The sequence below is a fragment of the Dipodomys spectabilis genome, unplaced genomic scaffold, assembly GCF_019054845.1.
Source record: "Dipodomys spectabilis isolate Male_0828 unplaced genomic scaffold, ASM1905484v1 ptg000024l, whole genome shotgun sequence".
Taxonomy (NCBI): domain Eukaryota; kingdom Metazoa; phylum Chordata; class Mammalia; order Rodentia; family Heteromyidae; genus Dipodomys; species Dipodomys spectabilis.
Genome location: NW_024870701.1, coordinates 6156484 through 6182373, shown reverse-complemented (window position 1 = coordinate 6182373; position 25890 = coordinate 6156484). Strand labels below are relative to the sequence as shown.

Here is a 25890-nt window from a genome sequence, read left to right as displayed (position 1 = left end):
ACGTCCAGCTTTCCACCAAGGAGTTTAAACACATGATTACTCTGCCTGGGCTCACCTGGAACTCAGATTCTCCTAATCTGTTTCTCACAAGGTGTGTATCACTTCACCTAGGTATAGGTCGAGAAGCACATGTGTGATCTCACAAACTTTCTACCTATGCCAGCCTTGAAACATGATCCTCCCAGTCTTAGTCTCCCAAGTAGCTAGGATTATAGGCATAAGTGACCTGCTTAGGGCAGGCTTTCTAAAACTAAAGGATTAAGGTTGAGCTGGAAATTCTGACCAAAGAATTCCTGTCTTATGGAAAAAGCCATGGATTCCCCCACCAGGGCCCCCAGCTGGGCCCTGGTGACTCAAACCTGTAACCCTACTCAGGAGGCTGAGGCTAGAGGATCATGGTTTGGAGCTAGCCCAGACAGAAAAGTCTGTGGGACTCTATTTCTAATTAATAAGCAAACGTTGGACAGCAGGTATGGCTCAAGTAGTGGAGTGACAGTCACGAGCTGAGCAAGAACATAAAGTCCTCAGCCCGAATGTGCATGGTTCTGTCACACACACACACATACACACACATACACACTCCACAGGATAGGGGATGAAAATAACTGGAATGTGTTCTCCCAGCAGTGGACCCCAGAAGAATTTCAAACTAATTTCTCATGTCCTGATCCCTAAAATTGCCTCAAGTTCCTGCCTGGCCAATTTCCGCTACTTGTTTTGGTTTGGTATCTGTGCAGTACCTTCCCTTTTTGCTTAAGTTAGCCAATGGACTTAGAGGGTCTTCTCAAACTTTTTATGTTGTGGAGAGCCAGTAAAATCAGTCTTTGGTGGAAGGCAGTTGCTTAAATATCTGTGTGTTAGAACCCTGGAAAAGAGAAACAGGGACCGAATTAAGTCTAGAATTTAATACATGGAAAATATAACAGCTCCTTTCAGTTATTAAATGAACTGAAGCTAATGCACAAATAGCAAAAAGTAAAAAAAAAAGTAAATAGAGAGCTTTTAAGAGAGAAAACCCTCCAATGAACTCATGCCTTGATTGCCTAGAATTAATAATAAGTACAATATGTTTAATATGTAGGTGTAGGGATGGTTAATTTCCCCCAGAGCAACTTTATCTGGATTTGCCTGATGACATCTGACCTACTTTTCAGTAATTACCCAACGTCTCAGTCCATAAAATGCTCCCTTTAATAAGATATAAGAAGCCTTCAGCATGCTCCTGTGGCACTTCAAAGCCACATTGGCATCAGGGGAATGTTTGTAAAGCATGTAACACATAAGGTAGAATCTGAGGTGTCTCAGGTTTAACACAAAACTGTTGGGACAAACATTAGGTATTACATTTGGAAGTAGCTCAGATTTTGGAGGGACTCTGAGATGTGAGATAGTTATAGAGAATCATAGTCTCCTAATGGATTCTGAGACAAAAGAATCCCAGATGAATCATGTGTGAACAAAGGCAATGGGCAATTCTGGGTAAGTCCATCCTGGTCGAATTTACCTGGTGAACTTTTCAGTCTACATCAGATAAGCCTGGAATGGCAGGGCCTAGAGTTAGTCTGAAATTCCTTTCCCATCACTCCAGAGCTTCTTTTTCTTTTCCTATATTCATTGTAGATAGGTATTTCAATTACTTTAATGTAATCCAACTGCAAAGTTAAAATGTGTTCCTGCTCTTATGCTCAGAAAGGAGAGTGGAGGGAAATAGTAATTACTTCCAGAGGCCCATGTCTGCCAAATTTTTTAAAAAAATAAAGCAGGATGATAGTGATTGCTTAGAATGGTACTATTCAATATGGCAACTGCTAAACTTATGTGTCTATTTACATTTAAAATATTTAAAATTAAAATCTTTAGTCACATAAATTAAATTTCAAGCACTCAGCAGCCATATGTGGCTGGCTAGTTGTTCCTGAATGGACAATCTAGAATTATAGAACATTTCCATCTCTGCAGAAAGTTCCACAAAATAGTAGTGTTCTAGAACAATAAATTCTATCATTCTTGTGGGTTTTTTTAAAATCTGTATTAGTCCTGTAAAAACACAGTACAACTAATAATCCTACTAAGACTAAAACTTCTTATGGATAGTTGTAATGATTAGTATTCCATCTGTGTGTGTGTGTGTGTGTGTGTGTGTGTGTGTAGCAGGCCTTGAACTCAGGACTTCATGCTAGCTCAGCTTTTCACTCATGCCTAGTGTTCTACTACTTGAGCCATGTCCCCAACCTGGGATTTTTATTTTATTTTATTTTTGTGAACATACTGTACAGAGGGGTTACAATTACATGGGCAGGATAATGTATACATTTCTTTGTTGTTGTTGTTGTTGTTTTAAATTTTATTTTATTTTATTTGAGAACATACTGTACAGAGGGGTTACAATTACATGGACAGGATAATGCATACATTTCTTACCAAGCATTGCAGCCTCCTCCTTTGTTTACCCTTCACCTCCCTTCCCAGCCTCCCCCCTCCCCCCACCCAATCATACCCCCCTTTCCCCCCCACACCGACATTGTAAAGCTGGTTTTGACATGACATTTTGTACTTCTCATTGTTGCAACAGGTCCACCTGAATCCTTAAACGACTTGTTTGTCCCCATCTCCTCCACATGTTATACTGACATCAAATATAGTGAAAGCGGGGGTTACACTGTGCGGGAGGGACATACAAAGCAACAAAGAAATAATCTTATAAATGAGTTAGAAACAAATGCATGAAGGAAAAAAACATTAAAATACATATCTAAGGGTTCATTTTCCTAACATCACATTATCTGACCTTTTCTGCTTGACTCATACATATACTAGATATTGCAAATAAGGGAAACCATGGGACCTATGTTTCTTTGGGCCTGGCTTACTTCACTTAATATAATTTTTTCCAAGTTTTTCCATTTCCTAACAAATGGGGCAATGTCATTCTTTCTGATGGAGGCATAGAATTCCATTGTGTATATATACCACATTTTCTTGATCCATTCATCTACTGAGGGGCATCTGGGTTGGTTCCATATCTTAGCTATGGTAAATAATGCTGCAATAAACATAGTTGTGCTGGTAGCTTTAGTGTGGTCCTGTTTGTAAACATTTGGGTAAATGCCCAAAAGTGGGATTGCTGGGTCATAGGGGAGCTCTATGTGAAGTCTTTTGAGGAACCTCCATACTGCTTTCCAAAGTGCCAACCTGGGATTTTTGCTGGTTCATTGGAGATAGAGTATCTCAGACTTTGCTGCTGGGACTCACTTCTAACTGAGATCTTCACATAGCATAGCTAGCATTACCAGTGCTCCAGTTTAATTCTTTCTCTTCATATTGGCTAAGAACTATTTTTCATTTGCAAATTGAAGAAAAGAGTTGCAAAGTAAACCTCATGAATTTAGGCAATTAAATAACCACAGAGTAAATAAAGGCTTTTGTGGAATCCTGTGGAAAGTTATTTTAATAGTCAACTTTTATTTCAACCATAGCAATAGTTGATTATCCTTAGAAAATCAGTGCTGAGGTTTCTTTTTTTTCTGAATCAAATTTGGCTGTCTTAGTCACCACACATTTCTCAATTGAAATATCTCCTTGGAGAAGTGCTCATTTTATTAATAAATGATGCTACCAATTTGTCATATACAAGCAAGGCTACATGATATATCATATGTAGCCCAATGAGTAATTGGTCTATCATAGGTTTTCAGCACATTTCTAGACTTCATTTGACTTTAAAGAACTACACTCTTGAATGATACCTATTTGTTAATTTTTTTACTTTTTAAAAATATGTAAACTGAATACTTATAAAATTCAAAAAGCAGAGAAACTTTTCTTATAATTTCCTGTCATTTTAGTTAGGCATAAATATTTTTAAAGCTGAAATGGTATATGGGTTTGAACCTTCACATCATGGGGTGGACATCCAATCTGAAAAGGTGGGCTGTTCTTGAAATATTACTTTGAAAGACATTTCGTAAATCTTTGTTTCTATTTCTGTCTCACTGATACATAGTTTCTCCTAGTTACATTATTACATTTTAAGGCCATCTTTTGACTTGTGAAAGAGAAAGGTGTAGCTCATTTACACTGCCCAGTAAGTTCCCCAAAGTCAAGTCACCCTCGAAGGGGGTGAAATATCTGGAAAGCTGGGCGATGGATTTGATTAGTATCTCATTTGCAGAGTATTAACCCATTATGTATGTTTCGCTTTAGTTTAGAGATTTCTCGGGCCACCTGTTAGCTCCAGGTAGGGTGGGCCCCTGGTTTCCCTTAGGAATTGGGTGGGCGGGAGCGCGAAGGCTCCACCCCTGTCCCCACAAAGGGAATTAAAGCCTGGCGTGTCCCCCGCCCGCCCCCGCCCGCCCCCGCCCGCCCCCGCCCGCCCCCGAGCAGGCCAGGGGCGTGGCATGACTCCGCCCCCGGTCACGTGTCTGGCGGGGCTCCAGCTGTTCTGGCGCGCGCGTGCGAGCGGGCGGGCACTCACCCGGCGGGCCGCGGGAAGCGGTCGCGTCACTCGCCCAGCCGCGCCGTCCCGAGCTCCTCCGGCCTCCCCGCGTTGGGAGGCCAGCGCCACCCACAGTCGGCGACGCCGGCCCGCCGACGTGGGGCGGGCAGCCGGAAGGCCCGTGGCCTTGGCCCCTCGCCTCCGGAGCCCGAGTGACCGCAGAGGTCAGTTTCTCGCGGCCGACCCCGCCTGGGTCCGAAGCGGCTCCGGCGCCGGGGATCCTAGGCCGGGTGGCCTGGCGGTCGGGGGTGGGCTGCCCGCGCGTGGCGCGCGTGCGCGTCTCCGGCGTCTGAGAGGTGGGTCGGGGTCGTGGCGGGGGTCGCGGAGCGTGGCCGCCCGGCCGCCCCCTGGCTTCTGCAGCGCTCCGGGAAGTTGTTAGGAGTCACAGCCGGTGGGCACTTGTTGCGCTTGCTCGCCGGGGACCGCGGGTTCCTGCGGGTGCCCCAGGCATCACCTACGTACGCCCTCCCCGGGCACCCCGGTTTCTCGGCGGCGTCTGGCGCGCATCCTGACTTCAGTGTCCCTCCAGCCGGCAGCCGCCGGGTCCACAATACAAGTCATGCGTTGTTCACGTGACCTTGCGACGGGGTCCCGCGTGGCCAGCGCCGCAAACCCTGGAAGAACCCAAGGGAGATTTCCAAGCCGGGCGCAAGACCCCAGCTGGAAAGATCCGTGTCCTCCCCGTCGCTGGGAATTGGCGGGAAGCCCTGACTAGGGCGAGCGCGATTTCGTTCTCAGGTGTCGGTGTTTAGGCACACGACGTGGGATTGAACCGCCTCCCTGGTGATGATAAGGCTGCTTCGGTCTTGCCAGTGCATCCGCGAGGTTTTAAGACAACCGTGTGTTTTCCTGACATGGCTTGTTTGTCTCTCCATTAGGTGGCATTTTGGATTTGGAGCTTGGAACATTCTTGTTCTCTACTCAACATTTGGAAAATAGTGTGCTTTCTTTGGAGGGCTATTGTTGTTTGCATTCTAGTTGCAGTACGGTTACTATTGTGGTGTGGTAAGTGTAAATTATAAATCCCTCAGCCGAGAGTTTAAAGAGCTCTTTATTAACTACTGAATGGCTACAACCCCCCCCCCCCCCCCCCCCTCTGATAGTCCTAAATTACTAGGGAGGCTGTATCTACAACCTTCAGGGAGAAAACGAATGGTCAGTAACATTAATTTCTTCTTTTTTTTTTTTCCATTTCTCTCAGGCTGAGCAACTTCTGCTGTACTGAGCAATAGATAATTCAATGGAGGTAACAGCTTTAGTTTTATCAGACATAGTTGTCCCAAGGCTGGGAATGTGGCTTAGTGGTAGAGAGCTTGCCTAGCATGCATGAAGCCTTGGGTTCGATTCCTCAGTACCACATAAACAAAAAGCCAGAAGTGATATGGCTAGCCTTAAGCAAAAGAAGCTCAGGGACAGTGCCCAGTCCCTGTTTAAGCCTCCAGGACTGGCCAAAAAAAAAAAAAAGAAGGTGTCCCTCTGGGTAAGATTTGGAAGAGTCCTTTATCAATGATACTTGATAATTATTTTATTGTGAAACTGCAGGAATTTGTGGCTGGTGGCTAATCCCTGTCTTTGGAGGCTGCCTATTTTTGCAGATACAGTTCAGTGCTTAGACTTCCTTAGGTAGTAGTTTTTTTTCTCTATTTATTTTTATTTTTTTAATTGTGAGAATACCATACAGAGGAGTTACAATTACATGGGCAAGATAATGAGTATAGGGGCTGGGAAGGTGGCTTAGTGGTAGAGCGCTTGCCTTGCATGCATGAGGCCCTGGCTTCGATTCCTCAGCACCACATAAGCAAAAAGAAAAAAAGCTGGAAGTGGCACTGTGGCTCAAGTGGTAGAGCACTAGCCTTGAGCTGAAGAGCTGAAGGACAGCGCCCAGGCCCAGAGTTCAGGCCCCACGACCCGACCCCCCCCCCAAAAAAAAAAGATAACAAGTACATTTCTTATCAAGCATTGTTGCCTCCTCTTTGTTTCCCCTTCCCATCCCTTCCCATCTCCCCCTCCATCCCCATCCCTACCCCCCAAAGTTGTAAAGTTCGTTTTTTGACATTACGACTTGTACATCTCATTGTGCAATGGGTCCACTTGTATCCCTAGTTAAACGATTTGTTTTTTCCCTTCCCCTCCACAAATTATACCAACATCAAATACAGTGAAAGCAGGGGTTATACCGTGGGGGAAGGACATACAAAGCAATATAGAAATCATCTTATAAACATGTAATAATAGTTCTCCTCTGGTATCTCTTAAAGGCAAATGATAATGTGACCAAATGAACAACTTAAGCCAAAACAAAAAACAACACCACAGCCAGTCCTTTTTTTTTTTTTTAATTTTTTTTGGGGGGCAAATAACATGGCTTGATGTCTAATAAATATATTACAAAATTTTCCTACTGGCTTTAGAGAGATATCCGGGTATTGGTTATATTTTTTCAAATATATATATATATGTTGGAATTTGTTGGCAAATTCTTATCTGTTGATACCACTAGAAGCTAAGCTTCCTAAGTACTGAGAAAGGAAGTCCACTGGTCACAAAATTCCTGAAAGTAGTCTATTCTTGAGAGAGAATAAGGTAGCACAAGCATGTGAGATACTTCAAATGGTTTAGTCTTTAGTCAGTTCGTTTTTTTTAGGTGGGTCTGATGGTAATCAGAATTTTGTTGAGGACCTTGTAAATTCCTTCAGTTCCTAGAAAGAACACAGGTTTTATCAGTGTAGACAATAGTGCCAACAATTCATTAGTTCAGTTTCAGAAAAGGCACTGCACTGTGTGCAGTATATATTTATGATTCTGGTGTCAGTAAATTATATGAATGCTTTCCCTAGAAATGTCTAGTTTTTTCCTCACATGATTTCTCCCACTAATAATGTGTTAGTACAGTCAGTTTTAAGGATAGTCACTTGGATAGTTGAGTTCCTTTATAAATCTACCTACAAGTAGGAAACTACTGTATAGTGAAAGCAGTTCTTAATTGTATGTTTTTCTATCATGTGACAGTGGAAAGTAAACCACTTGTGTACTTCCCACTTAGCTTCCCTTTTTAAGCTAGTATAGTGTCCCATACCATTTGTCCCCGCTTCCAGTCCCAGTTATATAGGAGGTGTTTGAGGCCAGCCTGAACAACATAGCCAGACCCCTGCCTTTTTTTTTTTTTTTTCTTTTTGGCAGAGGAGTGTCGCTGTGGTACAGTGGAAAATGCTTGTTAGCTTTTATCACCAGCATTGAGAAGAAAAAGAAAAGTTTCTCTTGAAAAATTGCTAGTGGAGAGCAGGGGGCTTAGGTCTGCAATCCTAGCTACTCCAGATGCTTAAATGTGAGAATTAAAGTTTGAAGTCAGCCCACACAGGAAAGTCTGTGAGACTCTTATATCTCCAATAAATTACCAAAAAGACTGGAAGTGGTACTGTGGCTCAAGTGGTAGAGCACTTAACCTTGAGCAAAAGAAACTCAGGGACAGTGAGTGCTCAGGCCATGAGTTCAAGCCTCAGGAGCAACACACACACACACACACACACACACATCCTCCACCCCCCTCCAAAGAAAAACACACACACATACACCCTCCACCCCCCTCCAAAAAAAACCAAACACACACACACATACACACATACACACACACCCTCCACCCCCCTCCAAAAAAAAACAAACTTGCCATTATGCATTACTGGTCAGTCTTATACAGTGAGTTTCATTTAATTTTCAAGATGATTTTCATATGTGAAATAAAATTGGAAAACCTTCAAATCATTTTGTATGAAGTTTAAGGAATTTTATCATTAAAAGGTAGTTTTTCATGAACCTCCTTGTATTTTCATTACCAAAAGATTTGTTTCATGGACTTCTGTTTTGTTTCTGTAGACTCTTTTTTTTTTTTTTTTTTGGTGTCCTGGGTACTGTTCCTGAGGTTATTTGCTCAAGGCTAGTGCTCTACCACTTAAGCCACATTTCCACTTCTGGATTTTTGGAAGGAAGTATCTTACTTTCCTGCCTGGTCTGGCTTCCAACATTGATCCTCATGGGGCTGGAAAGTTGGCTCAGTGGTAGAGCGCTTGCCTTGCATGCCTGAGGCCCTGGCTTCGATTCCTCAGCACCACATAAGCAAAAAGAAAAAAAACCGGAAGTGGCACTGTGGCTCAAGTGGTAGGGCACTAGCCTTGAGCTGAAGAGCTGAGGGACAGTGCTCAGGCCCAGAGTTCAGGCCCCACAACCGGACCAAAAAAAAAACCAAACAAACATTGATCCTCAGATCTCAGCCTCCTGAGTAGCTAGAATTGTTGGTACAAGCCACCAGTGCCCCAGAAACTCAGTTGTTTTGAAGTAGGAAGTTGAAATTCAAAGCAGGGGTAAAGCTAGGATTACTTTTTGATATTTGGAACAAAGAAAAAATTTTAGCACTTGAAGTTTAAAAAGTTTCATAAAGCAAAGCAATGAAGCTTATTCTCATCAATTTTAACACTATATATACACATACATGTGTATATATATGTGTATACACAACTTATTTATGTAAACCTTCCAATTGAAAATAGATAAAACAATAAATGCCAAGTAAATAGGGTTGGTGTTCCTATATCTTTATGGTATATGAATATTAACAGAATGAACAAAAGACTAGGTAAACAATACCAAATATCATTAGTGTAAATAATACCAAATATTATTAGTGTTAACTTGATATGAGCATTTTATAGTGATTTCAATGGTTTTCAAACTTTAAAATGACATAATAACTTTAGCCAACTCTTTTCTCCCCAGAAGAGCAATTTTTTTTTTAGTCATCACACTGACTGAATATGAAAGTTTCACAGAGTTAGAAATTAAGTAATTTCATAACTGAACAACAGGTGAGTACTTCCAAAAAGAACTTATAAATTGTTGCTTTCCTTAAATTGCCATTATTTGGATACTTTCTTAGTTTTTTATTTTTATTTATGGTGCAGGTCCTAAAGCTTGCATTCAGGGCCTGAGACTGTCCCTGAGCTAAAGGCTAGCACTCTACCACCTGAACCACAGCTTCACTTTTGGCTTTTTGGTGGTTAATTGGAGATAAGATTCTCTTAGACTTTGCTGCCCAGGCTAGCTTTGAACTAAGGTCCTCATAACTCAGCTTCCTGAGACTTTGCTGCCCAGGCTAGCTTTGAGCTGAGGACCTCATATCTCAGCTTCCTGAGTAGTTAGGATTACAGGTGTGAGCCCAACTGGTGCCTGGCTTTTTTTTTTTTTTTTTTAAACATTTACATAGTTGAACAAAGGAGTTCACAATAATTTTCAACATTTTGTCCCATTCTTTCCAACCAACCTGTGTTTTGTTTTTGTTTTTTTGATTGTGGGGCTTGAACTCAGGGCCTGGCTCTTGTCCCTGAGTTGTTTTTTTGTTTTTTGGTTTTTTTTTGCTGATGGCCAGCACTCTACTACTTTCAGCCATAGCTGCACTTCCAGTTTTTGTTGTTTTTTTTTTTGGGTCTGGTTGTGGGGCCTGAACTCTGGGCCTGGGCGCTGTCCCTCAGCTCTTCAGCTCAAGGGTAGTGCTCTACCACTTGAGCCACAGCGCCACTTCCAGCTTTTTTTCTTTTTGCTTATGTGGTGCTGAGGAATCGAAGCCAGGGCCTCATGCATGCAAGGCAAGCGCTCTACCACTGAGCCACCTTCCCAGCCCTATACTTCCAGTTTTCTAGTAGTTAATTGGAGTTAAGAGTCTAACAGACTTTCCTGTCTGAACTGGCTTTGAACAGTGATCCTCAGATCTTAGCCTCCTGAGTAGCTAAGATTACAGTTGTGAGACACCAGTGCCTAGCTCAGCTTGTTACTCTTTTAGTTGTGGTTGGTGGTGGTGGTTGTGGGGCGTGAACGCAGAGCTTGAGCTCTTTTGCTCCAGGGTAGTGCTCTACCTTGGTAGAGTTGTTGAGCCAAGCTTCATTTCCAGGTTTTCTGTTGATTAATTGGAGATAAGAGTCTCAGGGATTTTCCTATCCAGGCTTAATTTGAACCGTGATCCTCAGATTTCAGCCTCCTGAGTGCCTAGAATTGTAGGCATGAGCGACCAGGACCCAGCTGTCATTCTTAAAAGTATATAATAATGTCTGTCCTTCCTTCCTTCCTTCCTTCCTTCCTTCCTTCCTTCCTTCCTTCCTTCCTTCCTTCCTCCCTCCCTCCTTCCCTCCCTCCCTCCCTCTCTCCCTCTCTCTCTCTCTCTTTCTCTTTCTCTCTCTCTCTCTCTCTCTCTCTCTCTCTCTCTCTCTCTCCCTCCCTCCCTCTCTTTCTGTCGGTCATGGGGCTTGAAGTCTGGGCCTAGGTGCTGTCCCTCAGCTTTTCAGCTCAAGGCTAGTGCTCTACCACTTGAGCCACAGTGCCACTTCTGGTTTTCTGAGTGGTTTATTGTAGATTAGAGTCTCACAGACTTTTCCTTCCCCGGGCTGGCTTTGAACTGTGATCCTCAGGTCTCAGCCTCCTGAGTAGCTAGGATTATAGGCATGAACCACCAGCACCCAGCCTGCATATATATTCTTATTTGAACTTTTTCTCTGAATCAATTTTCCCTAGATTGCTTTCTTCCTTGTTCATTTAGTTTTAAGCTCTTATATTTTAGTCTTTGGTTTTTTAATTTAAATTTAAATTTTATTGTCAAGGTGATACACATAGGGGTTAAAGTTACATAAGTAAGGTAGTGAGTACATTTCTTGTCGAACATGTCTTGTCAATAAGTTGGCTCTTATATAAGAATGGGGAACTAGGCAGATGATAGGAAACTGAGAAAATAGATGACCTATTGGCTACTAGCTTCACTGTAAGGCCCACCTGTCCTGACCATTACCAGGAGCTTCTGGAATTTTCCTTCTTGGAATGTGTTTTCCCATGGGGAATATAAGTAACTTAGTCTCTTGGAAAGTGGAACTTAGCTTTGCTAGAATTAGGAATGCTGATTAGTGCAGTAGGGCTGGAGATCAGCATTCACTGCATAGTCTGTTGGTTTATGAAACACGTCTTCAATTCTCTTCATTCATCCTCTAACCTAGCGACCATAGTTTTAGCTTCTCTAGAGAATTTTTTTGATGTTGTTGATGTACAAGGGGTTTCTAACTTTTTCACTACTACAAGTAATACAGTCCTTATGAGCATGCTTATAAAATAATCTGTATGTTTCTATAAGTAGATTTCCAGAAATAAATTTGTAAAGAAAAGTATTTTTTTTCTTCCAGTACTGGGGCATAAACTCAGGGACTCTCACTTCCTAGGCTTGTTTATTCAACTAATTACCACTTAAGGTATGTTTCTAGTCCTACTGTTTGCTGGGTATTTTGGAGATGAAGTCTAGTGGACTTTTCTAAAAAGCCTGTGCTGATTTCAAAATGCTATCCTCCAGATTCCTGAGTAGCTAGGATTATAACTGTGAGCCACTTACATCTGGTGGTATGTGTATATTTTGAAGCTTATTTGGTATTGCAAAATCATTATTCTCTCTCTCTCTCTCTCTCTCTCTCTCACTCTCATTCTCTCCCCCTCTCCCCCTCCCCCTTTTTCTTTCTCTTTCTCTCTCTCCTCCTCTTTCTTTCTTTCTCTCTTTTCTTTCTTTCTTTCTTTCTTTCTTTCTTTCTTTCTTTCTTTCTTTCTTTCTTTCTTTCTTTCTTTCTCTCTCTCTCTCTCTCCCTCTCTCTCCTTCTTTCTTTCTTTCTGTCTGTCTGTCTTTTTCTTCCTGTCTTCCTTTCTTCCTTTCTTCTGTTCCTGAACTTTTTGCTCAAGGCTTGTGCTCTGCCACTTTGAGCCACAACTCCACTTCTGGTTTTCTGGAGGTTAATTCGAGAGAAGAGTCTCATGGACTTTCCTGCCAGGGTTGGCTTTGAACTGTGATCCTCACATCTCAGCCTTCTGAGTAGCTAGGATTACAGCTTTTTTCTTTTTAAAAAATTATTATTATAAAGATGTTGTATAGAACACAATGGAATATTTATGCAGCCATTAGAAAGGACAAAATAATGGCATTTGCAGGGAAATGGATGTAACTAGAAGAACTCATGAGTGCGGTAAGTCAAGAGCAAAGAGGCAAATGGCACATGGTCTCCCTGATAAGTGGATGTCAAATCCAAAATGTAAGGTGATAACAAGACTTGAGAAACAAAGGACCTCCCACTCATCTGGTCTAATCACTACTAAATAACCCCATGCTGCTGATCACACATATGTGTACACAACAGAGGGAAACTAGGAGGAGGACACAAAACTAGAAGGAATAAGGGAAAAACATCCAACAGTGGGACCCATCAATGTCCCAACAGTGGGACATTGATCAAAATGAATCAAGCAACTCAATGGCAGTGTGGGGAGGGAGGGAATGAGTGGGAAAGAGGGAATAGCTGACACTATACAAAAGGAAAGGAATGTACACATCACCTGATGTGGAAGAAATAACTGTATTGTCAAAGCCCATAGAATTCATAAACCTTATAGACCACGATAGACAATTTATCCCATGAAAGTTAGAATGTGTTTGTGGATTTAACTAAGCATCACTATCCCACAATACTGTAAAATTTGTGAAATTATGTAATCAATCACAATACAGAATTTGCAAAAAAAATGTTGTATAGAAGAGGGATTATAGTTACCTAAGTCAGGTAATGAGTACATTTCTTTCTTTCTTTTTTTTTTTGGTCGGTTGTGGGGCTTGAACTCTGGACTTGGGCGCTGTCCCTCAGCTCTTCAGCTCAAGGCAAGCGCTCTACCGCTTGAGCCACAGCGCCACTTCCGGTTTTCTAGTGGTTTATTGGAGATAAGAGTCTCATGGACTTTTCTTGCTCGGGCTGGCTTTGAACCATGATCCTCATATCTCAGCCTCCTGAGTAGCTAGGATTACAGGCACGAGCCATGGGCATCTGGCTTATGAGTACATATCTTTTTGGACAATGTTACCCCTTCATTCCCAGTTTTTCCCTCCCATGCTCACTAACAAGTTGTAGAGTTAATTTTCAACAGAGTTTCTAGTGAGTACCACTGCTTCATTTTTTCATCCATTATCTCAACGTAACATGAATGATTGCATATATTTATATTCATATTGATTAGCAGTTTATTGAAGTGTACATTTCCTGTTCATGCTGGTGATATGTATTCTCAGTTTTATTTTTAGCTTTTGCTTATCTAATGGGCAAACATTTGTATTTCATTTATTTGACTTGATTATTAGACTGAAATATGCACTACTGGGATTTGATATTTATATTTGCTCGTGTTGCCAAATTCTTCAAATTTGGTTATGGTTTTTGCATTTTGTTTGTGCTTGGTAAGAACATAAGAAAAAATATATTGTCTAAAATTTATTTTTCTATTCATAGTTTTGGACTGTTTTCTTAATATATTAATTTACATTTTTACTGTCATAACATTTCTATATAACTGCTCATATTTTAATTCTATTTGCATAATACTATGTGTTTGACAAAATACTTTCATAGAATCTCACAAGAGCTCAGGAGATTTTTTTAAGTATTATAGTTTGCATTCAGGACCTTATTCTTGCTTGTTTTTGATCTGGTGATGAATCACATGTCCAACCCTTATTTGCACTTCTTATTTTTGAGATACAGTCTCTCACTTCCTGCTCAGGCACATGCTTGGACTTTGATCACCTCCTAGGCTCGGATAACAAGCATACATCAATCACCATGTCCATTTTCTTTCATAGAGATGGAGTCTTGTAGAATTCACTGCCTGGGCTGGACTTAGAACTGTGATCTTCCCATTCTCAGACTCCCAAGTAGCTAGGATTACAGGTATGAGCCCCTAGTGCCTGGAGGTTTGTTGTATTTTGTAGTTGAGGAAACTAAGCTTGCACTTATGTCTAGTGTAATTCCTTCAGTAATATTACAAAAAGCAAGGAATCTCATTTGAGTTTTGGCCCTGCAAAACAATTCACCGTGTCTGTCTTATTAGTTGCAAAAAGATGTTTTGTTTTCCTTTCTTTGTTAGCAGGTAAGATATAAAAGCCAATTACATTCCCAGATAATAACATTATCATTATTATTAATGTAGAAATGAACACAGAAACAGAGCAACAGCTTCTTCATCATGCCAGAAATGGCAATGTTGAAGAGGTAAGACAACTATTAGAAACCATGGAGAGGAATGAAGTGATTGCTGTTATTAATTGCAAAGGTGAGCTTTGAATGTTTTTTTTTTTTTTAATGTTTCATGTGTCTTAACTACTTTCTAGAATATTCAACCTTAATCTTGCATACAATAAATCTTTTTTTTTTCTGCCATTACAAGGGGTTTCAATACAGGTCTTGGACTTGCTTGCTTTACTGGTATTCAACCACTTCAGCCATGCTTCTAGCTGGTTATTCTGGATATGGAGTCTCATGGTCTTTCTGCTTGGCTGACTTCAAAGTGTAGTACTCTAGATCTTAGTTAGGATTATAGGTGTGAGCTATCAGAGCCAGCATAAATCTGTCTTTTATCTTGGTAAAGGAGAAGCCTGGTAAGCCTGATGCTAATGTGTGTCATGAAAAAGTAGGTGAATGATGGAGTAGTCAGTTGTGAATTAAAGAATGGGTAGTTTTTGAGTGAATATACATACATACATAGAATGAAGGAGGAACTAAGCCTTCAACTTCTGGAGCACAAGGTTATCCTGTGCCACCTACATGGAAGATGTGTAAAAAAGAAGGGAAAGTAGAAATCTGGACTTGGAAGTCAGTAGCATGTAAACAACATTAAAGCAGTTATAAATGTTTACATATATTTATGTATATATAAATACTATTTATACTAGGAAATACTATTACAAGTTGACAATAATAAGTGAACCCCCTCTTGGAGGAAGTTCCAGAGATATTTAATTGAAACCAGAATGCAGGGCTATAGACGCCAGGGAGGAAATGCTGGCAGGTGATAGAATGAGGTGATCCTGAAAATCCTGAAACGATCATTAAATCCTTGGGATTTAATGAGCATTTTTCGTGAAAGTTGAGGGCCATGTTAATGACATGGTGGGAGATGAAGCTAGTATGCAATAGGTGGGAAGTTGTTACAGCAGAAATGAGATAGAAAGAGCAAGTAAATAGTGGATGTGAGAAGGGAGGGTGAAGAAGAGGGAAATTAGTAGGGAAAGTTGGTTGTTGGCATATTTTTGCTGGTTACATGGTAGAGAGCACTTTTCTCCTTCCTGTGAGGCACAGAAGGAGGAGAACGTTAAGATAGAGGAAAAAAGAAGTGCATGAGGAGACAGAAGGGCTGGAATCTTTTATATGAAGAGGAAAAGATGACAGAAAGCATGTTCATGTAAGTAGGACGGTAGACTGGTTTCCAGGAAACCTGGGGAGTTGTAGGAAAGCTTCTGCTTCTTCTGTGAAGCTGAAAGGCATGGTGTGATTACTAAGGAGTGAAGTGTCTTCTTGAGAAGAATAGGAATGCATTGGAATAGCTGTTGAGGGACATGGGAGAAGCACTGCAACTTGGAATTGTAGCATGCCTGTTTAGTTAAAGAATGTAATCCTGAATGTAACCATATGGTGCCATCACTCATCAAGGTTCTGGTATTTTTCTTCGCTATTAATGTGGTTATGATTATGGAGAAACTGAGCTATTGTGTTGATCATTCTTTGGGAGTGTTCTAGACTGTTTTGACAATGATAGAGATGAGGCTGTTGATTTCAAAATGATGGCATGAAGTCTCAAAGAATGACAGATTTATTGAAGGAGGTGAAGGCAGGACTATGATTAAAGATCTGAGAGGTTGATTAACTTAGAGAAATCTGGGGTAGGGCTGGGAAGGTGGCTCAGTGGTAGAGCGCTTGCCGTACTTGCTCAAGGCCCTGGGTTCGATTCCTCAGCACCAATAAGCAGAAAAAAAAAGCTGGAAGTGGCGCTGTGGCGCAAGCGGTAGAGTGCTGGCTTTGAGCTGAAGAGCTGAGGGACAGTGCCCAGGCCCAGAGTTCAGGCCCCATGACTGGACCCAAAAGGAAAAAAAAAAAAAGAAATCTGGGGTATACTTGTATGCACAAGCTAGAATGTTGGGAGTTTAGGGAGGAGTGGCTAAGTTCATAGTGGCATTCAAGTTTGGGCTTTGTCAGTGGGCATCTCACATTAGGCAGAAGCACAGTTTTTGAGAAACAAGGGAAGTTAGGAATCAGAATAGCAACACCAATAGACAGTGAGTCTGTCTAGGATACTGGCAGGATTTGTTGTGGGGAGAGTGTGTTACTTAGTTATTTGGTGAGTGGTCAGTCACTAGGAGCTACCAGAGATAGCAGAGTTAATATGTGTGGGAGCTGTGGCTCAATGAATTGTGATGTGACTGGAAAAGCTATTGACCAAGACAGTTTTGATATGGAGGTTCTTCCATTAGCCTCTGTTCAGTAAGGTGCAGTGGGTGTGTGCGAATGGAGGCAGGGTTGATTATCAGGGACGCTAGGTTTCTTTTCAGAACAAAAGACAAAAGTGACATTTAGTGGAGTAGATGTGAAATAGAGCTACTGGGATTTATTAATTGTTAATTAAGGGTTCTGTAGGACACTCCTGAGAAGAAACAGATGCAGTGGTTTGGGTAAATTGTTGACAGCTGTAGCCTCATGTCGATTTCTGAGGTAGATTTTCTAAACCTGTGGTTGATTCTCAGAGGTAGGTGGCCTGAAAAATTTTGTTCAGAACCTGAAATCTAGGGGCTGAGGGATATGTAGGATGCAGGTGAGATCCTACAGTGTTAGCCATTAAGCTTCCCCTGGAGAATGAGCTCCTGGGCTTTGATAATGGGATTGAGTATTTGATATAGAGGTATTGATATTCATTGTAGCTTGATTAAAATTTTTGGTAATCTTTTGGAGCTCAGTTCTATGGTATAGGGACCTTTATCTATTTTTCAAGATTGAATTATATAGCTTTTTTCCCTCCAACAGTCAATTGTGTTATTCCCCTCACCCCTCAGCTCTTTTTCTAAGATCTGATATTTCATTTCATTATTTTTTCTTTTACTGTTTCTGGTTACGTAGTTTGACTTTATCACTCAAGTAAGCCAATACTCTCATTAACAGGGATTTTTTAAAATCTAAGTCAAAGACTCAATTTTAGTAACTATCTGTAGAGCTAACAGGGTTCCAAATGCTGCAGGAAATACTCTACTGATTGCTTATCTTACAAGTTTTTACTTTCCTTGTACTACCCTTGGCTCCCCAGTGCACCTTCCTTCAGTGGTACAGGTTTTCAAAAAGAGTTGGTAGGGAGAAGGATGAAGCTCAGTAGTAGAAAATTTGCCTAGCTGGGATTTGATCCTTAATACTACAAGAGTTGCTTGTCATTAAATGTTACACATATGACAACTTTTACTATATGATGATAAGATGCTTAAAGACTCAGAAGCCTGGAGTCAGCAAACTGATAGGGATCATGTAGTTTGATATAATCCAGTCATGTCTCCCTCTGCTCTTTAGGAATGAGGGTGATGGTCAAAAAGGTGGCCCTTAGTTAACCCTAGTACTGCCAAAATGGGGCAGCATCAAAGTTGGATGTAGTCCATTGTACTAATCCATCACACTTGTTATCCTTCTTACTATGTCATGTCTCTTGCCTCTTGTTCAGAGTGCAGTGTGAGGACCCATTGGCTAATTACTCATGTAGCTTATAGGAGATGTTCAGTTTATTGTAAAGCTATATAAATAGTGTCTAAAAATTCTTCATCTTATTTTATTTTAGGAAGAAGTAAGTCTAACTTGGGCTGGACACCTCTTCATCTGGCATGCTATTTTGGACATAAACAAGTTGTCCATGATCTGTTGAAGGTCTGCTTATGGGCTTTAATTTTTTAAAAGATAAATACTATGAAAATTGTAAGACTTAAGTCTTAGAAAAGCCAACTGAGCCAGGAGCCAGTGGCTCATGCCTGTAATCCTAGCTACTCAGGAGGCTGAGATCTGAGGATCATGGTTCAAAACCAGCCCAGGCAGGAAAGTCCATGAGACTCTTGCCTCCAAAAAACCACTAGAAAACTGGAAGTGGTGCTGTGGCTCAAGTGGTAGAGTGCTCACCTTGAGCTGAAGAGCTGAGGGACAGCGCCTAAGCCCAGAGTTCAAGCCCCACGACCGACAAAAAAGCCTACTGAGAGCAATAACTCATGAAAACACTTAATTTTTCTTTAATAACCACATGAGCTAGGTTAGCTTCATTAAAATTCTGTTTTATCATTTTATTTTTTACATAATTGTTTTTTTCTTCCTTGTATGTATGTGCATGTGCTTGAACTCAGGGCCTCAACACTGTCCCTAAGCTTTCTTTGGTCAAAGGCTAGCACTCTACCACTTGAACCACAGACTCACTTCTGGCTTTTTTGGTGCTTAAATTGACTTCTGGCTTTTTTGGTGCTTAATTGGAGATAAGAATCTCATGAACTTTCTTGCTTAGGCTGGCTTTGAACTGTGATCAGATGTCAGCCTCTCTGAGTAGCTAGGATTATAGGTGCAACATTATTGGCTCTTTAAGATGGCCAGATAGGTATATTAGTTAAATGAGTATGTATATAGCAATTGCAAAAACTTAAGCACATTCTAAATAATTACACAAAGTAGGAATCTTAGCACTATAGTTAATGAGAATAGAGACCTGGTATTTCTCAATATGTATTACTTTCCCCATATGAAACTTTTGAAATTGGTTGCATCTTGCAATTTATCTGTGCATCTAAATGTTTGTGGCATTTGTTTTTAAATCTGAAAACTTGAAGGTGGAGGAAATAGTATTATATTCAGAAACCGTTTTTTTTCAGTATTACTACTGAAACAGAATGATGATGTATACATTTTAAAGAAAAGCAATTGTTTATTCTTCCACTTATCTAGTAGTTTTTTGCCTTTCAGGAAACCTATTTGCTTTTATCATGAATTGAATTTATTCTTAGTAGTGACAACTAAGCAATATTAATGATGCTAACTTTGAAGCATTTAATATATTTTTTTAAAGAAGACTATTGAGTTTTACATTTCTTGCTCTGTGGAAGATATGTAAAGTTTTTGTGTTTTCTAGGCTGGTGCAGATGTGAATGTATTAAATGACATGGGAGATACACCACTTCATCGAGCTGCCTTCACAGGACGAAAGGTAAAGAACATTTTTGCTGTTTGCAAAAGTCATAAAAGAAGTCATAAAAGAAAAGTCATAAAGGCTGTATAAAACAGACCCTTGGGTCAAAAGAGCACAAGATTCTAGGATTGCATAATGATGCCAAGTAATTTTCTGAGACTCTGTACACATTCAGGTTTCTGATTGTGTGCCCCAGCAATAAGGAATTTTACTACTTTTTGAAAAAGTATGTTTATTGAAGTATAATTTATATTACATAAAATTTACCAATTATATGTTTACATTACAGTGATTTGTAGTATGTTTACATATTTATGTGACCATCACTATAATCCAGTATGTGAATATTTCTATTGCCCTAGAAAGTTTTCTGTACCCTGTTTAATTTCAGTGCTCATATCTGTCCTAGGTCATAGGCAGCTGTCCATTAGTTTGTTTCCTGTGAGTTGTCTTTCTAGATCTTTTTTTTCTTCTGTTAGTCATGGGGCTTGAGCTCAAGGCCTGAGTGCTGTCCCTGAGCTCTTGTGTTCAAGGCTAGTCCTCTATCACTTTGAGCCATGCTCCACTTCCCGTTTTCTGGTGGTTAATTGGAAATTAAGTGTCTCACAGACTTTGCCTGACTTTGAACAGTGATTCTCAGATCTCAGCCTGTGGAGTAGTTAGGATTATATTTGTGAGCCACTAGCACGGGGGGGGGGGGGGGGGGGGGGTAGATCTTTTTTATAAATGGAATGTTACCAACTTTGTGGCTGACTTCTTTAATTGAGTATAATGTTATTGAGGTTCATCTGTATTGTAACATGTATCAGTAATTTGTTCCTCATTATGGCTATTGAGTAGATAGGCCTAAATAAGCCACATTTTATTATCTGTTTAACATTTATTGAAAAGACTATCTTTTAACATTGTAATTCCTTAGTTGAAATCAGTTGATCGTAAATATAAGAGTTTGTTTCTGGGTCTCCCATTCTGTTATTTTGATTTATATATTGACCCTTTAACATCTTACAGTAGTGTTATATTTAACTTTTGACTCTATTTATGGTCTTTTTTTTCTTTCCTGGGGCTTGAACTCAGGGCCTGGGTGCTCTCTCTGAGCTTCTTTTGCTCAAGGCTAGCACTGTACCACTTAAGCCACAGTGCCACTTCCAGTTTTCTGGTGGTTAATTGGAGAGAGTATAACGGGCTTTCCTGCCTGAGCTGGCTTTGAACCATGATCTCAGCCTCCTGAGTAGCTAGGATTATAGATGTGACCCACTGGTGCCTGGATAAAAATATTTTGAGTAGTCTCAATAATTTATATTTTCATATAAATTTTAAAGTCATCCTGTCAACTTCTATAAAAGTGGGTGTGTGTGTGTGTGTGAGTGTGTGTGTGTAATGGGGATTAAATCCAGTGTCTTCTACATGTTGGGCAAGCACTCTATTTGAGCTACATCCCCAGTGCCTATTGGAATTTTTTTTTTTGCCAGTCCTGGAGCTTGCACTCAGAGCCTGGACACTGTCCCTGAGCTTCTTTTGCTCAAGGCTAGCACTCTACCACTTGAGAGCCGCAGCACCACTCCCAGCTTTTTCTGTTTATGTGGTATTGAGGAATCGAACCCTGGGCTTCATGCATGTCAGGCAAGCACTGTATCAGTAGGCCACATTCCCAGCTACCTATTGGAATTTTAATAGTTTATGTAGCCTTGTATCTGTGGATCAGTTTGGGAAGAATTACTGTTTTAGTAATTTTGAAACTTCCAATTTATGAACATGAGATGCATCTCTCTCCCTCTTTCCCCCTCTTTCTTCCCATTCTCTTCCCCTCCCCCCCATCCTCCCCGCCCCTTTTGTGTGTGTATGTTTTATTTTTATTTTTTATTTTGTATTGCTGGTTCTGGGCATGAACTCAGCCTGAACACTGTCCCTGAAATTTTTTTTTTAATCCTTTTGATTTTATGGAAGATTGTGTTTCAGATCTAAGATCCATGTATGAGAGAAAATGTATGCTCTCTGGCCCTGAGCTATTTTTCCTCAAGGGTAGTGATGTACCACTTGTCCACAGCTCTAGTTCCAGCTTTTTGGTAGTTATTGCAGATAAGACTGACAGACTTTCTTGCTTGGGCTGACTTTGAACTGTGATCCTTAGATCTTGGCCTCTTGATTAGGATTATAGGGAGGGTAAGCCCCTGGTGCCTGGCTCTTATTCTTTAGTTTCTCTCAGTATTATTTGAAAGTTTTTGGTGCGTAACTGAACTTTTTGTACTTATTTTGTTAAATTTCTTGTCTAGCCTTAATCTGTGGAATCTTTTTTTTTGGGGGGGGGGTGTCCGGTCATGGGGCCTGAACTCTGGGCCTGGGCGTTGTCCCTCAGCTCTTCAGCTCAAGGCTAGTGCTCTACCACTTGAGCCACAGCACCATTTCCGGCTTTTTTCTTTTTGGTTATGTGGTGCTGAGGAATCGAACCCAGGGCCTCAGGCATGCAAGGCAAGCGCTCTACCACTGAGCCAACTTCCCAGCCCAATCTGTGGAATCTTGAATGAGGCTGGCCAGCTGATACCACTGCTCAGTTAAAAAAAAGATATATACATGTATTAAGTATATAAACATAATTTTCTAGCAAGCCTTCATCTAGCTTAGTAGTTAGCCAGTGTTTGGATAGCATTGGATTACAATACTTAAATCACATAGGCCTTGTACATCTGCCTGGAGACCTGTGTATGGGTTGATGAGTGCTTTGAGGCTTCAGCTGTTTCTCACTTCTGACTCTGCTCTTTCTCAAGGGCCTTCTCTTATTTTTCCTGTCCATCAGTGATGTTTCCTAACAGCTGGAGATGGGCGAGAATCTAAACTCCTTCTCTTTTGTTTCATTTTTACGATCTGTTAGGTATCCAGCTGTTTTGTCATTTGCCTTATGTGGTAGACAGAAAAATGGTCCCCAGAGGTGAACACATTCTAATCTCTGAAATCTGTGAATATCTTTGGTTTCATAACAAGTGGAAATTACAAGATGAAAATGGAATTGAGGTTGGTAGTCAGCTGAGAATAGATAGGCTTATAGTTTAGGGGTATCTAGTATGATCACAAGAGTCCATAGAAATGTGAGAAGAAGGGGAGTCAGATTCAGAGGAAGATATGCCTAGATTCAATGCTTTTGGCTTGGAAATTGAAGGAAAGACCATGAGCCAAGGAATAATGATGGCTCTAGAATTTGGAAAAGCAAGGAAATATCCTCCCACAGAATGTTTGGAAGGAACCACCCCTACAACATCTTGATTTTACTCTGAGCCTTATTTTAGACATATGAAATACAAAACTGTCAGATAATTTGTGGTTTGAAACCACAAAGTTTGTGATAATTTGTTAACAGCAGCCACCTCATACTAATAGTTAAATGGATTTTCCCATTTCTTTCTCACTGAATTTGCTACTATTACTGAGAAAGTCTCATGGTCTTGAGTTTTTTCTTTTGTTCCAAATTAAGTCAGTTCCCTCTGGCAGCATAGCTGCCATTGCCAGCTTTGCCCTGGGCAAACTTCTTTGGGGACATAGGGAAATGGCAAGTAACTGCCTCTGGCTAGCAGGATAAAGTCCTCTGATTGATGTGTTACTTGATGTTCTGATACCTCCTATTGAATGTTTCTTTTGATTTGTTGCTTCTTTAGTGGATGTCCACAAAGAAATGGTTTTAGTGTTGATAATTTGTCCAATTTCACAATTTTTGGGGGGAGGGGAGAGTGCTAGTCTTGGGCTTGAACTGGGCTTACATGCTGTCCCTGAGCTTTTTTTTGCTTAAGGCTAGTGCTCTACTACAGCTCCACTTTCAGCTTTTCAGTTGTTAGAGGTAAGCATCTCATGGATTTTTATGCCTGGGCTGGCTTTGAACTGCAATCCTCAGATCTCAGCCTCCTGAGTAGCTAGGATTACAGGAGTAAGCCATTGGTGCCTGGTTTACACTCACTTTTTTTTTTTTTTTTTTTGGTCAGTCATGGGGTTTGAACTCTGGCCTGCCTGTGTGTTGTCCCTGAGCTCTTCAGCTCAAGGCTTGTGCTCTACCACTTGAGCCACAGTACCACTTCTGGTTTTCTGGTGGTTAATTGGAGATGAGAATATTATGGACTTTTCTGCCCGGGCTGGCTTTGGGCCATGGTCCTCAGATCTAAGCCTCCTGAGTAGTTAGGATTGCAGACCTAAATCACTGGTGCCCAACTTACACTCACTTTTAAGGATCACATTTCTTTGAGTGTGTAATGCCATAAGAGCCAAAACTTGTTCCACCCATTTTCATGATGTTTTGTTTTGAGACAGTTTCTCTATGTATGTACCCCCAGGCTGGCCTTCCACTCACAATATAGCCCAGGCTGGTCTTAAACTTTGAATCCTCTGCCTTGATTTCATAAGTGCTGTAATTACAGGTGTATACTATCATACTTGGCCTTAGAGTATATTTCTTGTTTACTCTTTGATATTGATTACTGTCCAACATCACATGCAAAGGTTGTTTTGAAATTATATAATATGGAAGATTTAAAAAAATTATATTCACTCTTTTCATAATTCTAATGACTATATTTTATATAAATTACCATAAATTATTTCACTATGTGTTAAATAAGCCTGTTTGAGTATATTTTACATTCTTCTTACTTATTTGTTCCTAAGTTGATACTTGTGACATAGATATAAAGTCTCATTAGAGTATCTTTTATAGTAAATCAATGAGCAGTAAAGATAGTGGATTAATCCTTTGTGGATTTGGTTTCAAAAATGAACTGCTGCTGGATGCTGGTGGCTCACACCTGTAATCCTAGCTACTCAGGAGGCTGAGATACGAAAATTGTGATTTGAAGCCAGCCAAGGCAGAAAAGTCCAGAGACTCTCATTTTCAATTAACCACAAAAAACTGTAAGTGGAGCTGTGGCTCAGGTGGTAGAGTGCTAGCCTTGAGCACAAAAGCTCAGGGAGAGTACCTAGGCCCAGAATTCAAGCCCCAGAACCAGCCAAAACAACAACAACAACAAAAACTACAAATGGTTTGCATTGCCTGATCCATGTATAAACTACTGCTGTTCCCCTTACAGCCCTGCACTTCTCATCCTTTCTATGGAGCTCAGAAAGTTCTATTGTCATCTATTTTCTTGTGGCCCACATCTACCCTCTCTTGAAAGTACAGCTTCTTGTGGCCCACATCTATCCTCTCTTGAAAGTACAGCTCAAGTGCAGTCCCTTAAGTTTTTTCCTGAATTCTTGCAGGTAGAAGGACGCTGCCTTTCCAGATGGCTCCAGGCACATTGCAGCATACCCTTCATCCTCTGTACTTTGTATTAGAGTTACTGTTGCATGTATCTTTTTTTATTATTATAGCTTTAAGTAGTTGTACAAAGAAGTTCCCATTCTACAAAACAGTATATGAGCACAAGGTGTCTGACAACATTGTCACCCAATTGCTCCTAACCCATCCCTTCTCTCACTTTTTTTTTAATTGAGATTAGGTGATTACATAAATTTCACATATTGTTGCATGTATCTTAACTCCTCTGCAAGGTTTCATTATTCTTACTTTCAAGGAATTAACACATTTCATGTTTTCAAGTACAACACAGACTTTTACTGTCTGTCTCTATGATTACCTATATCAAATCAGTTGGGCTTTGGTTTGAGTTTGGTATCTTGCATATATGTTTTTTTCTGTTGTATCACAAAATAACATTTAGCTGAAGCTAAATACTTGTCACATAAAGCTATTTTTTGTGATTAAAAACAAATATAATTATGCAAAAGGTTATGGTGCTCAGGCTGCCTCAAACTCATTTGTAGCCAAGGCCAGCCTTAATTCTATTAATCCTCCTGCCTTAGCTTCCCTAATACTTAGATTGTAGAAGGTGTATGTCACTGCCCATCTCCAAGGAGTTTAATTTCTAATCATTGTCATGAAAAGCACCAAATTGCCTGTTCTTTTTGAGGTAGTCTTCTACCATGAAGATCATTTTAAATACCTGATAATAGCAAGATTTTGTGATTTAACAAATATGCCTTTGAGTTGAAAGGGATTCGCAAAAATCCCTTAAAATTTTTGTCCTTTGAAATATGTAAAAGACAACACCCAAATTTTTGAGGGGAACTTTGGATTTTTCTTGGTACATTAGCGACCCCTTGTGTTCTTGTTGAAAATTAGTGTACTTGAAGTTTAAAATGTTGCATTTAGTATTTACTCATTTTTCAGATGCATGTGGAATTTTGAAGTTTCTGTGTTCATAATGAAATTGAGATAGGAGTAAATATTTGAATTGCAGCATTGACCTTTTTCTCTCACCTAAAATACAGAAGTAATGTATAATCCT

At 40.4% G+C, this 25890-nt stretch overlaps 1 protein-coding gene across 3 annotated transcripts in view; it reads left to right on the top strand.

Moving 5' to 3' along the window:
* The first annotated feature begins 4506 nt into the window (after positions 1-4506).
* Positions 4507-25890, top strand: part of Osbpl1a (oxysterol binding protein like 1A) — a 244204-nt gene continuing 222820 nt past the window's right edge. The window contains exons 1-4 of one of the 3 annotated variants that reach the window (XM_042675295.1): positions 4507-4659; positions 14531-14653; positions 18188-18273; positions 19511-19585. In XM_042675295.1, coding sequence (XP_042531229.1) covers positions 14533-14653; positions 18188-18273; positions 19511-19585 — 282 coding nt within the window. In that variant the 5' untranslated portion in view covers positions 4507-4659; positions 14531-14532. Of the gene's footprint in view, positions 4660-11750; positions 11770-14235; positions 14272-14530; positions 14654-18187; positions 18274-19510; positions 19586-25890 lie in introns of those variants that run through there. The other 2 variants (XM_042675297.1, XM_042675296.1) reach the window with 2 other exon arrangements.